General features: G+C 38.5%; 1 protein-coding gene across 1 annotated transcript; it reads left to right on the plus strand.

Moving 5' to 3' along the window:
• Positions 1 to 1,656: 1,656 nt before the first annotated feature.
• On the plus strand, positions 1,657 to 12,333 carry AMBN (ameloblastin). Its single transcript, XM_055587416.1, has 10 exons — positions 1,657 to 1,686; positions 2,103 to 2,171; positions 4,128 to 4,178; positions 5,476 to 5,523; positions 6,005 to 6,115; positions 7,597 to 7,833; positions 8,872 to 8,910; positions 9,182 to 9,241; positions 9,337 to 9,381; positions 11,664 to 12,333. Exons 1-10 carry the CDS (start codon positions 1,657 to 1,659, stop codon positions 12,210 to 12,212), a joined length of 1,239 nt encoding a protein of 412 aa, XP_055443391.1. The 3' UTR covers positions 12,213 to 12,333.
• Positions 12,334 to 16,299: the final 3,966 nt, after the last annotated feature.

A 16,299-nucleotide genomic window follows, 5' to 3' on the forward strand; every position in this document is an offset into this window, starting at 1 on the left:
AACATTATTTGATACTGTTAGACCTAACTTGGGTATGAAGAAATCTTTCTCCCAAAATACCAGCTTCCTCAACATTCCCTGTAATTGTCAAGATCTCTGCTTCCTTGAAGAGTGTGCTTACTCATCCTTTCTCAAGAAAGTAGTCCTAAATGCTTATCTCTACCATATCTGAAATCATACTTTTGGAAAGACAAGGAGGGGCAGAGAAAAAGCAAAAGCAGCTAAAGTTCAATCCATATCCAAGACATTCTTATCTATTCACAGAGAAAATCCCATTCATGTTGATGTTGGCTGTTTATGTGACACAGATATGACTTCTAACCTGGATGAATACTAAATGCCTGAAAATGGTTCTATCTAAAGAATGAACTGAGAGTAGTGCCCATGGACTCCATTGGTTCATGAGAATATCCTGATTTCTGTCCCTCTCCCTGCAATGACCAGGCACTAAAGGTTCACCTGAGGTGATTATTTCAGAGGGTCCAGCTGAAATTCTTTTGCAAAAGTTTGTCTATCTCTAGTCTATCATCTTCAGATATGAAAATATTTAGGAAACTCTGAGGAAAAAATCATAACATATTCATTATCCATCTAATGTTTTTAATCCTCTCTTCCCGGCCCAGAAAGTTATTTCAGTGTTTCCTTCTAGAGTGTGTGTATGTTGAGGGGAAAAGAGAGGATTTACTTTCACCACAACAAATATGAAGGTGAAACTTGAGAATACTGGCACTGGGTCACTAGCTTTACCTGAAGATTAAAAACCTACACGAAACAGATAATGGTCTATTTTACATATATTTCCCCTAGCTCACCAAAATGATTGTCTTCAGAGTTTATGTTCATTATTCCTTCACTGTCTCCCCTGCAATCGAGTTCTCTGAATAAATACAGGGGTTGAGTTACAATTAAAAATAATGAGACTCCACTGGGCCAGTATCCTTGCATGAAATAAAAGGGTGTGGGCTAATTGCAGGAGCAGAGCTGTTATGGTTTTTTTTCCTCCCATTGAGCTTCACTTTGATTGGTGGATTGGCACTTTAAATAAAGGTTTCAGGTCTTCCCTGAATGAGAGATACAGAGTGAGTCCCAGGCACAGTTCAGAAAAAATTTTTAGTCTTCTTTTCTTAGAACTATCTTGGTTGGCATCGCAAGGCAATGAGAGCACAGTGCATGCCAGCATTGAAGGTAAAATGTGATTTTATGATTTCCATGTGATTCCTGTAAGTTCTTTTCTCCTATCTCCAGGCAGCTTTTATAAAGAGGTTTTATCTTCATTTGTCACCATAAGCTGAATAATAGCTTATGGTGAACCATTATTAGCATGTTCCCAAGAAGACATGCCTAATACCCTTTCAGCTAAGGGAAAAAGACTTATCTTTCGACTTTTTTGTTATTTGTTATTATTAGTGACAGTATTAAATTTGGAAAGGTATCGGAAGTTGAGCAAATCTTCTGACTAGTCAGATTTCTGTTCGTGTAAATGTAAAGTGCCTTTTGAGTTCACAGAATAAATGAGAGATAATTCATTTTAGAAAGAGGAAAACTCTATTTAGAGGCATATTTTACACTAATATCAAAGGAAATTAAAATATTTAGTTCATTTTTATTTTTAAAAGATAATTTTTGGCATGGTTTCCTAGATAAGCTAAACATAGAATGGTATACCCTTTATACCCGCACATAAAGGTTTGTTATGAAATGATGGTTGGTTGTGTTACATTTTAAAATGCATTTCAAAATTTACTCTGGAAGCAAACAAAGTATAAAATTCTGTGACTCAAACTTTGTAGATGAATATTTCACATAGTGGAAGGGATTTTTTAATTCATAATATATTTTATGAAATTAAATTATAGAATATTCATGGAAGTGTTCCCACATGTTCATTTAGGTGGTAGCTTTGTTAAAAAAAAATCATTTAGAAATTTTTAAATTCTTCCTCAATTCATTCTAAAAATTAGTTGTTTAGCAATATTTAGTTGTTTTGATTTTGAACCTAGTCGTTTGGAAAAGCAGAGATTTGGCTGATGGAAATATTGTCTTTAAACCATTCTAAGATAAAAATTCATCTGATTTGATTCTCTAATCCAACTCTGTTTCAGATCCCACTTTTCAAAATGAAGGACATGATACTGATCCTGTGCCTCCTGAAAATGAGTTCTGCAGTGCCGGTAAGTCAGTCCTCTGGGGGTACCCTAGTAGAGACATCACCAGACACCAGACAACACTGAAGGACTTAGCTGAATGTCCACAAAGGGACTCATTGGGATTAATCCAGTAGTATCTTCCTATTGAGTGAAAAGTTATAGCTGCCTAGATGTCAGCCTTTACCATTCAAAAAGAAACTAAAAGTGAAAGTTGTAGTTTCTCAGTCTATCTGATTCTTTGCAACCCCATGGACTATAGCCTGCAAGGTTCCTTTGTCCATGGAATTCTCCAGGAAAGAATACTTCAGTGGATTACCATTCCCTTCTCCAGGGGATCTTTCCTGGAGATGGAACCTGGGTCTCCTGCATTGCACACAGGCTCTTTACCACTAAGCCACAGGGAAAAGCCTTACCAACCAAAAGCAATACCCAAATATGTAATTTTCCTATTCACAAAGATATTTTAAATATTCCAAAGACAACTCCTATTATTCAACTCAGAGTTCGGTCTTATTCAACTCAGAGTTATAAGATGTATGTGGTGTCCAATGATGTCACAGCACAGATTTATTATCAACTACCTGCTATCATTATGAAAGTGAAATGGAAAAAAGAAATTTCTCCAAAAAAGTAAGGTACATTTTCTTCTTCACTTTTAAAAGAACAATATTAGCCAAATTCCTATGGTTACAAAACTGAGCTGAGTAATTCCATTTGAAGCTAGCAATTACCAACAGATTTGCTTTACAGGGAGATATTGTGTGACTGAAAGCTTAAGTTTCTTAAATGAAAACTTGCCATGGCAATGGAGCTAATTGTGTGTTAGAGTCCTGCACGTGGCACATTCTCTCATATACTGAGATGATTTCATACGAATACCATCCTTTGAGCACTGAACTACTCCCATCAATAGTATGCGATTCAGTTTACATGAAGACTTTATTCAGCTGCTACATGAATTTGGAAAACATTGACTAAGCACCTGCCATGAATCCAGCAACATGCTGGAATTGGAGACATGAAGATAAATGTGACGTGGTTTCTTAAGAACCTTGTAAGTGGCCTCAAATGAACTTTAAATATTTAAGTTTCTTGAGACAAAAGTTCTTTGGGTGTCTTAAACTATTTTGGAAAGGAGGGGTGGCAGTGAAAACTGATTACTAGGATGAAAACCTCCATTCTACAGATAAAAAGTGTCTATTCCACTGCTCAGTGTGAATTTTAAATGAAAAAAGAAACCTGAAGTTGCCACCTTAGCTGACCTTTGTATGATACTGACACTGGGGTCACCTCAGCCACCAACCGTCAATCTGACACTCTTGGAACCTATAATGGTCCACAACTGTGTCAATCAGGTCCACTCCAAGAAAGAGGACTATTGCTTAGGATTGTCAACTGACTGCCTGCCCAATCAGATGTTCTTTTACTTCCCACTGGGGAAGATATCCTCTGTCTACATTCATGTAAATATGGTTCATTAATGCATGACTTAGATAAATAGAAGCAAAGTGTTCTTTGTCCTGTAGTTGAATATGTTCCTGTTACCTTATTTTCGTACTGGCCAAAAGAAGGGTCAACTCTCACATTCCCTAAAATTCTGAACAATTTGCCCACCACACACACACACACACACACACACACATATCACTCTTTTTGCCTACACAGCTAACTTTTTTCTCTTCTTGGAGTATTTGCTACACATTTATAGCTCCTTTCCTTCTATCCATTTGCAAAACTGAATTATTTGGAGAAATTTGCACCATGACTCAGATGATGGGATTTTCCGTGTGCTAAAAAGTAAGAAAGAGGATAACATATGTTTAGAAAAATGTTCCTGAAATTCTTGCTCACAGAGGAAAACTATGTACTTGTGTGTTTTTCTATTTTAAATGTGTAAGGAAGTGTCTCGTCATTAAAAAAAAAAAAGGGGTGGTGAGTTTCTCTTGAAAGAGAACACCAATTATTCTTATTTCCATTTAGGCGTTTCCTCAGCAACCTGGGATACCAGGCATGGCTAGTTTGAGCCTTGAGGTATGTATTGTCAGAGTACTTACATACAATCATTACATTGGTTTGTTTCTGATAAGAGAGAAATACAAGGGCTGTTTCTCAGTTTGCTGAGCCAGAAGTCAGTGGTTGTCCTCCTGTGAAGTTCTAGAGAAGTTTATGACATTTATTAGAGCCTCACCTTATAATTTTACTGCAGTTTTAAATTTTTAGGTGTTTTGGGCTTTAGAACACCATCTGTATGCAAATCAAAGCAATACTAATATTTAATACTTAATACATTAATTAAAACACATTGTTCTGAATTCACAAATGGTTTATACTTAGTTCCTTCTCATTACAGTGTATGATAAAGTTCTGATGAGGAAAGTTTATCTTACAAAATTTAATTGTATATGAGGTCTGTAAACAGCATTAACACTGTAAGATGCTACCTCCTGCATAGACTCTGTTTGTCTTATTGCAGTTCTTATAACTAATATATACTCTGCTTAGAAAATCTCAGCAAAATAGAAATGTTTCAGCTATCAGTAAAAAGTATACACAGTTAAGAATAGAAAAATGTTTATGAGATTACAAATTTTTCACAAGGTCTTACAAAATTTATTTATATCATGACAGTCTAAGGGTAATCGATACTTATATGTGCTAGCTTGTTTCACATGGAAGTTAGTTTCATTGAATTACTTTTTTTCTTACTTTCTAGCTTAACCTCAACTCAAAGCCTTCTAAACCTCTCCCCAGGAAAAAATGAAATTGACTTCCTGTAGAATTGGCAGCATTCTTGACCATCTGTCTAGATACTTACCATTTTCTCCAGTATTTTTTATATTTATTATTCTCAGGGCTTTTTTTTTATTTGGGAAAGAGGTAGGGTTGTTTTGTTTTGATTTGCTTTAGTTTGTTTGCCTCTGTGTGTGCGTGTTTTTTTTCCAAATGTCTCTTTGAGCTGGATTTGTAAAAGGCAAAGTAAATTAAATGGGAGGAAAAGAGTCAATGAGACAATGCCTTCATGATTACGTTGATACTTCAGTTGAATGGGCTATTTTCCCATGTTTCAATATGACCTTCACTTAAATATTATCTCTCTTTTAATTAATGATAAAAAGTAAGCTCACTATTTTAATAGCAGTAATAACAACAATGGCAGAATCATATTTAACATTTCCACTTTTTAGTGATGATTTGTGTCTCCTATCTTATTCAAATTGACCCACCCCAAACTTTGTCTTAATATTATGATATGTCGAAAAATCAATTGTGTCATACACAAAAGGAACATATGTGGGAAACACTAACTGAGTTTTCTTTTTCTTGATAGACAATGAGACAGTTGGGAAGCCTGCAGGGATTAAACCTGCTTTCTCAGGTAATTGTATTTTCAAATATTTCTTATTGCAAATATTCATGGTATTTGTGGTAGTGATATTAGCAGCAGCATTGTAATTCATCAAGTTTTTTTGAGAATAAACAATATCCTAACTACTAAAAGAGCAAAAAGGAACTGAAATAACCTACAACAAAATAAGGACCTAGGATGGGATAGGAGGAAAAAATAAAAATAATGTTGAATTTTCTTTAGTACAAAAAAAATTATTTTTTATATTATCATTTTTATTATACAGCCCAAAATATGAATGCTTCTTAAAAAGCAAAATCTCAAACAAGTTTATGGAAATATTGCAGACTGACTCAGAATAGAAAGCAAATATATTGGAAGACTTAACTATCCACATTAATGAATATCTCTCTTACTTTTGCTTTCTGCACTTTCTGTGATCTTTTTAGAAAATGAAAACCAAGACAAAACTGAAATATAATCATACAATTTTTTTCCTCCATGTCTTTAGTATTCAAGATTTGGCTTTGGGAAATCATTTAATTCTTTGTGGATGAATGGTCTTCTCCCACCACATTCCTCCTTCCCATGGATGAGACCAAGAGAACATGAAACTCAACAGGTAAGTTAGTTGCATCAACGTGTCTGAAACTTCAAGCTTTAAAATAATCCTCTGCTTGCTTTCTCTAAGTTGTCCTATACTAACCACAGACAGGTAACATTAATGAATACCAAAAAAAACCCAAGTAAAATAAATCAAAATCTATAACTGTTTTTAGCCCTTAGGAAACTTTAAAATGAAATGGGGTCCAGAATTTCAACCCATTTTGTATATCTATTTCAAATGGGAAGTTATGGCTTCCAAAATAAAAGAGACCTATGTTAAAGATTTGAGCAGTAATAATAAATAAACTAGACTCAAAATGAAAGCAGGCTATATCCTGGAAAAATCTAATTTTAGTCAAGATTTCCTAAATACTAAAAGACACATTTAAAATGATGCCAAAGTCCTAGTTAAAACACCATGAGCCCTGTAGCAATTAATAAATATATTAATCAGTTAATTATTATTTATTTGGTGCCTAATAAATACATAAGCCAAACGATAGATTGGCTTTCACTCCACAGATTGGGAGTGAAAGTGAAGTCATTTAAGAATGGCTCTAAAGTTTATGAAATTTCACATCAGATTAGGGGAAAAGACAAAACAACACATTACAAGGTGCTGAGTTGTGAGGTATAAGCAATGAATTAAATGTAAGTACTAATGAAAGCCAGGAGTTTAGAGATGGGAAATGCTTGAAGAGGTAAATCAGAGTTCACATTGTGGTGAAACTTCTAAGCCACTTTGAAGTGGCTGCAACCAATTTAAAAATCATAGGAAGCTATTCACAACAGGTCATTTCAAAGAGGAGCAACCAAGCATGGTTGCTTGAACAGGAAGCTTTGATTTCAAATGATTTTCCACAACAAACAGCATTACTGACCAAGCTACATTTAGTGGGACGGTAAATTATGTTGAGGGTGATTCTTTCTCCATATAATTATTTCCAAATTGAATTCATGATGCCAGAATTCAATTGATATTTTACTTGGTTATCTTTTCTCTTTCCAAAAAAAATTTATCATCTATCATGTGCCAGGAACTTAGAAGCTAGTTAAGTCCTGGGGCTATGAAGATAAAGAAGACAGAGTATTCTGTATTAGTTGAATAAGGGATAAAGTCATGACATAAATCATTGTAATCCACTGAGAAGATGGTAACACAGAAATACACAGAGGCAGTTGGAGGAACATAGAGGCAGTTGGAGGAACCCAGAGGAGGAAATGGCTCATTCTACCCAGAAGTTCACATAGCTTCCCATCTACATGAGCAGTGGTAGTCAGTCCCAGTGGAAGCAAGGGAGGTACACACCTACCAGTCTTACCCAAATAACATTGCCTTTAAGCAAATAGATGCTTTCTATGTAACACAACTTCACGGCAAGTCCCATAGACTCTCTTGCAAGTACAAAGTTCCCCAAGACCTTTCGCTTTAAAATTCTAGACCCCACAGTTCAGTGAGCCATCGCTTCCTGACGCTCCTTTCAAATTTCTCTGCAGTATGAATATTCTTTGCCTGTGCATCCCCCACCTCTCCCATCGCAGCCATCCCTGCAGCCTCAACAGCCAGGACAGAAACCTTTCCTCCAGCCCACCGTTGTCACCTCCATGCAGAACGCAGTCCAGAAGGGCGTACCTCAGCCTCCGATTTACCAGGGACATCCGCCCTTGCAGCAAGCAGAGGGGCCGATGGTTGAACAGCAGGTGGCGCCATCAGAAAAGCCACCAACGACCGAGGTACCCCCCCCCCCTCCCCCTTTCTCTGAAGTCCTGTCAGGATCATCCATTAACTTAGTGAACGAAAACCGATTTGCAGAGCACATTTAAATAATCAGAGCTTTGGGTATAATGAATGAAAATACAAATATGTGTCCGAGCAATTGACATATTTGGGAGTAGAACATAGATATCCATTCCTGCCCTCTCCCATCTGAGATGGGGGGTATGGATTCTAAAAGATCCTGTTCCTATAAAACTGGTCTCTTAGTTGCAAAAGTGAAAGCTTTCACTGAAAATAGGATAGTCCAGAGAAGTCTAGGCTTCCTATCATCAAGCTCTTTTTCAGTGCTAGAAGACTGAGAAGAGTGATTGATCTCTCAGCACTGCAGGCAGTATTCGTGCATTACTATTTCTCTGTCTGGTAGCTGCTGTGTGTAGTGTAGTCGTTAAGCCATGTCGGACTCTTTGCGACCCCATGAACTGTGGCACACCAGGCTTCCCTGTCTCATGGGGTGAGATACTCCTATCCGGTGGTAGAGAAGACAATCAGGCAAAAGTACTGTGTGATAAAATAGAGAAAAAAGCAATGGACAGGAAAGGAAGTGCCCATGTAACTAGTATGTTGCAGGCACTTAACATTCTCCAATATCATCCTGACTCCCATCCTATAAAGATAAATATAATCATCCTTTTTTAAAGAGAAAAAAACAGATACTGAGAGGTTATAAAATGTTCCCAGTATCACACAAAAATTAAGTGACAGGGCCAGGGTTCAAACCAACCTGTCAGGCTCTGATCCCAAAGTTCATTACTTTCTATGCTGCAAGACCAAATTTGTGACAGACATGTCACATCCCCCTGCTGTGCACTTGAGTCGTGTCAGGAAGGGGCAACTGTAATCTTGTAGGTTGTATCCTCCAAGCTGAAATGAAACTAAAAACATGGAAATTCATTTTAGATTGTTTATTTATGTAATCATAAAAAGGATCAGAACCCTTTAAGTTCATTTTGTCTATTCTGATTGCTCAGTAATTTTAATATTTATCTGTAATGCAGCTACCAGGAATGGATTTTGCTGATCTACAAGATCCACCGGTAAGTACAAATCTCAATAAGATACTTTCTTGGGAAATACATCTCTATACTTTAAGGAAGAAGAGTAAAAAATTTTAATTGTCCCATTTATTCATAAATATGAAGTATAATGGGTTGCTTTGTTTTCTTAAATATTAAACACTTAATATTTATCATAGTAATTCATCTTAAAATGTATTTCATATAACTCTGTAATGGGAAATGTCTGTAATGGGAGGTTTGCTGTGTTATAGCAAATATGAATTGCTTATTCTCTTTCTACCATTTAAAGATGTTTCCAATAGCCCATTTGATATCTCGGGGACCAATGCCACAAAATAAACCATCTCAAGTAAGTTTTTTTAATACCATTTCTCTGTTTGTAATTTATTTAAAAACTTCTCTCTTGGGAATGCATTATGTGATGATTATTGTATTTATATTTAGCTTTACCCAGGAATATTTTACGTGACCTACGGAGCAAATCAACTGGTAAGTCTTTATCCTATTTTAATTAAATGTTACCTTAGGAGATAATATTATAAAATCCAGGTCTCCAACAACAGATCCCATGTTTTCTGACTGCCAAAGTTAGCAACCGAAATGGCAAGGAGGCACACTTCCTGTATGGATGATTCTGGCCAGGCATACAAACACACACACACACACAATGGCATTAAAGAAAAGGTAAATAAATTTTCTATCAGAATTATCCAAATTGGCTACATTTATTCAATAATGATTCATCTCTCCACTTTACTCCACCTCTGGACACAGCATTAATATTAAGGTTTAAGGAAAGACCAATTGACTTTTTTCTTGAGTATCTACAAAGATAATAGGAGTCAGCTGGTTCATAATATGATTCAGCGTTTCTTTTTGAACAGAACGCTCCTGCCAGACTTGGCATCATGAGCTCAGAAGAAATGGGGGTGAGTAATGTCTTCAAACTCTTCTTAAAACAGTGGCCAAGGGAGAACAGTCACAGATGACTGGCTGCAAGAGGCATTGGCCATGAGTGTAGCTGAATATACAACATGGGACTCAGGTTGTTCCACTCCAAAACCAAAAGCTGGATTCTGAAGCAGCATGCAAAGAATCATCACATTTCCCATATAACTGTTTCTGAGTGATGAGCATTCTTGCACATAGGATTTTGCCCCATTTCTTAAATGCACAGGAGCACAGGAGCAATATCTCTTGAAAAGCCATCACTATTGAACAGCAAATGCTTCAAACCAAAAAAGAAACACACGGTTCACGAAGTTCCCCTTACTTCTCAGACCATTTAACCCCTCAAAACAACAAACTCAACAAAATAACAAATCATTTAGACCTCAAAATTGAGAGATCAAAAAGAAAAAAATTAACCAAATTTAAAATTTGATTATTGTAAAATTCCAAGTACATTAATGACTTAAGTCAAGTATATTCTTACTCTGTTATCATTATCCATGCATATTACAACTTTAAAATTTGAGATCAACAGACTCACAATTGGAATTTTTCTCTCAGAAATTTCTATGTTATATCTGTTAGAACACAAAACAAAACCATACTAAAGTAACAAACCATTATCAAATCACATCAAATTAATAAATACAGGTCATATCAAATTAATAAATACACATTAGCATGCTATCACTAAAAGAAAATTCAAATCTCAAATTATTGAATGCCTTCTTGTGAGTGAGACATGTAAAAAGACCCTCTGGAGATAAGTTAAATAAAATAAGGTTTCTGATCTCAAGGAGTTTACAGACTAATCAGTGGGAAAAATAGATACCAGAGCAGATAATGTGATAAAGGTCACAGCCCAGGGTTTCAAAGTATCATCTCTGGAGGAGATGATGTGAAAATCTGAGAGTGGAGAGCCATGAGAAGGTAAGAGGAAAAAGTACTGACTCTACATAACACAACATACGTAACTGACTCTATAAAACAGGTTGAAAATTCAAGTGACAATTTTCATTTTGTAATTTTATTTAACTTACTTATATTCTGCCTCAATCTTAAAAGATTTTTCTGTAGCTTATAAAAAAGACAATAAATATAACCAAAAAAACTGAAGATAGAATTTTAAAATGAGTCAAAATGAGAATACTGAAATGTAAGTTATAAGGCCATGCACAACCATTGTAAGTAGCCCAAGATTTTGGTTCTGAAATGTTTTGCAACAAAGGTAAAAAAAGGAAACATGGTCAGTTCTAGAATTTTAACTGTCCACAGGAAGAAAATGTTACCATTTTTCCAGAGGAAGGAAGGAAGGAGGGGAAGAAGAATGAAAGAAGGAAGGAAGAAAAATTTTTAAAAGAAAAAATATTACATGGGGCTTCGCTTCATTAATTTGAGAAATACTGAGAAATGATATTGACAAGGTCCTCCAAAACTGCTCAACCAATTTAGGAATGGATCAGATTTATGTTTGTTTTACAATGGCATTGCCCGTTTCAGCTGCTTATTGTCTTCTTAAAACTAAATTCAAACTACCTTTTGCCTGTAGACGTGGTTCTTCCCTACTTCCCTGCTTCTCTTCTTTCCTTTCAGCAAACATTCAAAGGGTCTTCATCTCCCTTTCAAAGAAGTGAGCGCCCCACTCAGAAAAATGCAGAAGTCAATTTAGTGAGAAATGTGCTTATGCAAAGCTGTCAGCCAATTTCCTGTTCCCTATCAGTTTTTTTTTTGTGGCTTCTCAGTGAATTTGACCAGGTATAATTGCATGGTATAGTTAACAGTATGTGACAATAGTGTCTTTGGTAAATGGTTTTTTCCAGGGAGGAAGAGGAGACCCCCTGGCCTATGGAGCCATATTCCCAGGATTTGGAGGCATGAGGCCCAGCCTTGGAGGGATGCCCCACAACCCAGACATGGGTGGGGACTTTACTCTGGAGTTTGACTCCCCAGTCGCTGCAACCAAAGGCCCGGAGAAGGGAGAAGGAGGTGCACAAGACTCCCCTGTGCCGGAGGCCCACCTAGCCGATCCGAAAAGCCCAGCTCTCCTTTCAGAGCTAGCACCTGGTGCCCTAGAAGGGCTTCTTGCTAATCCTGAGGGCAATATTCCCAACCTGGCAAGGGGCCCTGCAGGGCGCAGCAGGGGATTCCTTAGGGGAGTCACCCCAGCAGCTGCCGACCCACTGATGACCCCTGGATTAGCTGAGGTTTATGAGACCTACGGTGCTGATGAGACCACAACTCTGGGTCTCCAGGAAGAAACGACCGTGGACTCCACAGCGACCCCTGACACTCAGCACACATTGATGCCAAGAAACAAGGCCCGGCAGCCCCAAATCAAGCATGATGCGTGGCATTTCCAAGAGCCCTGAGAGTCTGGAGATATCGGCTACTTTCTGTATGCACAAGCTCCCCAGCTTTGTCCCCATAGCATATCTGTTTGCAAAAACACTTATTACCCTTCTGCAGCAAAGGCATTAAAAGTGCTAAGCACATATTAATAAATACAAGTGGCTAGAAATAGTGTAGGTCCCCTTCTTGCTTTCATTCTCTTATTGAAATAAAATGTGCCGCCTGTCTCTGTGATTTAGAAATACTATTAATAACATCAGAGCAAGTCAAAGGGTCTCTGCATTTGAAAATCACTGTTTCTTAGCTATCTTGGCATTACAGAATTTCTCCCACTAGCATGACACTGTTATATCCAGGAAATGTGACACTACTTTGGAAATTTTTCTTTAAGCAAAGGCATATATTCTTAGAATTATAAGTTATTTCATTCAAACGTTATTAAATGGGGACTGGTCGACAATCCCTGACTGGTATTACTGGGTTTGGTTTACTGGATTTAAAATTCTCATTTGTAGAGTATTTTATTTAATCTAGTAAAAACATCTAGCCTATTTTAAATAAAGAATTTTTCTCACTGAAAATATCAGGAATTATACGCTTATTATTTACATATATTTAAATGGTTAAGAGAAGCATACTCATGCCCTGCCTTTGCTACTCTTTAACTCATTTTATTCAACTTGTTTTCCTTTCCTGGCAAGTTTATTGAGTATCTACCGATGCCCTCAGCACTGTGCTAGGGAACAGGGACACAGATAGCCCCTTCCTCTGAGCTTTCAACAGGGGTGATTGACAAGTAGACAAACAACCACAGTAATAACAAAAATCTGGTGGCTCAGATGGTAAAAAATCTGCCTGCAAAGAGGGACACCCGGGATCGATTCCTGGGTGGGGAAGATTCCCTGGAGAAGGGAATGGCAACCCACTCCAGTATTCTTGCCTGGAGAATTCCACAGACAGAGGAGCCTGCCAGACTACAGTCCATGGGATCAAAAGAAATGGACACAACTGAGAGACTAACACACACACATACACACACGCAATAACAAAAACAGCCACTCAAGGTCAAACTTGAGTACTTTACATGTATTATCTCTCAACAGCACTGCAGATTAGATACCCCCAACCCCCCAACGCATATGAAAAGTGCTATAACAAGATCAAGTACAGAGTACCGGGGAACCACAGAGATTAGGGCATCCTCAGGCTAAGGTTAGGAGTATGCGAGGGGCTGGGAGGGAATCACACAAGTTTTCTCAGAACAGTATTGAAAGCATCTGCAGAACGGGGCCTCCGAGAGGAAGAACCCAAGAGTCATGTGGGCATCATGTGAGAATTAGCTCATTTCTGTGAAACATAATGTGGAAAAAAGGAACCCAGATAATGATCAGTACTTGTCACCAAAGCTAGGGTTGTATCAGCCAGGGCTACTTCTGTAAATCAAGAGGTTCCAAGGCCAGATCTGAAAAGTCACCTTACCCCTAAAAAGTAGCCTACTCCCTCATTCTCTCCATTTCCTCTCAAGATGCCCAGACCAGGCCTCAGAGTCTGTGCAACTCAGATTCCCCTCCATCTCTTGTGGAGATTTTGGAGAATAAGCCAAGGAAAAGAGCCCTGAGATGCCTCCTCACCTGGGCTATTTCAAGAGCCTTAACAGGACCATGCAGCCACTTCTTATTTCCTCCCTCTCTTCAGGCAGAGCTCTTATTTCCTCCCTCTCTTCAGGTGAGCTAGGCTCACCCCCACTCCATGGGTTGGAGCTGAAGGAGAGATGCAGGGGATAAAAATTCAGTTTGTGTCCCATAGTGGCTCTGGCAAAAGTGCAAGGATAAGAGAATGACAGCCATGGTAGCCAGCAGACACCCACTGAGACCAACCTTAGCATTCCAGACAGTCTCCTAAAAAACAATGCCATTAAAGACAGGTATGAGTTCAAACCTTGACATCACATCTATTATCTATTAGTCTTTGAAAGTGAGACTTTGTCTCTCTGCTCCTGTGTTTTCGTGTCCCTAAGGGAGTCAGAGTGCAACTCACCCCACAGGGTTGCTGTGAGAACCAAATGAAATAAAGTCCACAAACAAAATTGCCACATCATAGTAGTTTCCTTCTTTTCCTACTGATCCTTTTCATAAGGAGAACCTAACAAAACAGCTTCAGTAATAGTGGGTAAATGGAATATTCCCACGATCTGATGAAACTGTGCTTTTCCATTCACACTCCATACCTACCCCTTTTGTCCTTTTTTGGAATTCAGAGCAAGCATTTACAAGATCACATATGCTGGTTTCCCTGATAAATACTGTCATATAACAGGCTCAAAGTTGGTCTCTGCTATTGGCAGGTGGGCACTTAATTGTGTTAATAGTTAGATCAAGTTTGACAAGGGGGATACCAGGTTTTTGATACCATACCACCATGGCCACTTCAAGCACCAGTCCATGAGCAAACACCGAGGTGGGTTCAATATACCACAGGAGGAGCCATCTAAATTACTGAGAATTTCCTCCACTATGACTCCCCTCCACTGGACAAGTACCTAAGAAATAAATATCTTCCTACTATAGCCCATTCTAAAACATTTAAGTAGCCTGCCTTCTAGACATCCTTATTAATAATTGTCCAGTTTTGTTCTTTCTGACTCCTTGAGCAGCTGACCAGTCTGGTGTTGACCCTGAGTTGGTATTGATCTATATCTCAAAGCATTTGTCCTTCCATACATAAGAGACACCAGATATACTATTTGGAGTTCTGTCCACTCAGTGGGCTTGTGAGGTATTTACTGTACACTTCCAGCTGATGCTAGAGTACAAAAATCCATAAACCTGGCACACACTCCTTCCTATCCATTAATTGATCATATATACGTTAGTCATAATTGATTCTCCAAATTAGGACACTTTTGACAATGAAAAGTGGTGTCATGAATGATGAATAATGCAGACAACGTATAAACCAGTACTGCTGCTGCTAAGTCGCTTCAGTCGTGTCTGACTCTGTGTGACCCCATAGACGGCAGCCCACCAGGCTCCCCCGTCCCTGGGATTCTCCAGGCAAGAACACTGGAGTGGGTTGCCATTTCCTTCTCCAATGCACAAAAGTGAAAAGTGAAAGTGAAGTCGCTCAGTCATGTCCGACCCTCAGTTACCTACGGCAAACCTGGATATCTGCTTATTCTAGTCATACAGAACTCCCCGTGAAACCAGATGTATGGATTGAGGGAAAGGCATCAAGTTATAAAAAGGAAGTATATGAAAGTCTGAACCTGTTGCTTGCACAAATTACTTGAGGCCTTCGAATCTGCTATAGCCTGATTATTTTCATTTATGATGGATTACTTCTGTTTATACTGTTTTATGGTTCAACGGATCATAAACCACCTAATTCAGGATGAGTAACTCAAATAGCATAATCACTTGGCATCCCCAAGTCAGCACATTGGGTCTATTAGGGTCCAGGAGCAAGGCAAGAACTTCTTTTCATAAAGAAAATCCTAAGGTTCCATGCTCTTATTCTCCTGTCAGGGCTTTTCAGAGGTCCCATAAAGCCTCAGATACTTCCATGGGCCCCTGAGTCATATGTCATAATGCACATGTGACATAGAAGCTTATGCTACTGTATGTACCCCTTTCTTGACCTAGTTCAGTTCAGTCACTCAGTCATGTCCGACTGTTTGCAACCCCATGAATCACAGCATGCCAGGCCTCCCTGTCCATCACCAACTCCCAGAGTTTACTCAAACTCATGTCCATCAGGTCAGTGATGCCATCCAGCCATCTCATCCTCTGTCGTCCCCTTCTCCTCCTGCCCCCAATCCCTCCCAGCATCAGGGTCTTTTCCAGTGAGTCAACTCTTCGCATTAGGTGGCCAAAGTATTGGAGTTTCAGCTTTAGCATCAGTCTTTCCAATGAACACCCAGGACTGATCTCCTTTAGGATGGACTGGTTGGATCTCCTTGCAGTCCAAGGGACTATTTCCCTGATGGCTCAGACAGTAAAGCATCTGCCTACAATGCGGGAGACCCGAGTTCAATCCCTGGGTTGGGAAGATCTCCTGGAGAAGGGAATGGCAATGCACTCCAGTATTCTTGCCCCCCCCCAAAAAAAG

This window comes from Bubalus kerabau, chromosome 7 (genome assembly GCF_029407905.1).
Source record: "Bubalus kerabau isolate K-KA32 ecotype Philippines breed swamp buffalo chromosome 7, PCC_UOA_SB_1v2, whole genome shotgun sequence".
In the NCBI taxonomy this organism is placed as follows: Eukaryota; Metazoa; Chordata; class Mammalia; order Artiodactyla; family Bovidae; genus Bubalus; species Bubalus kerabau.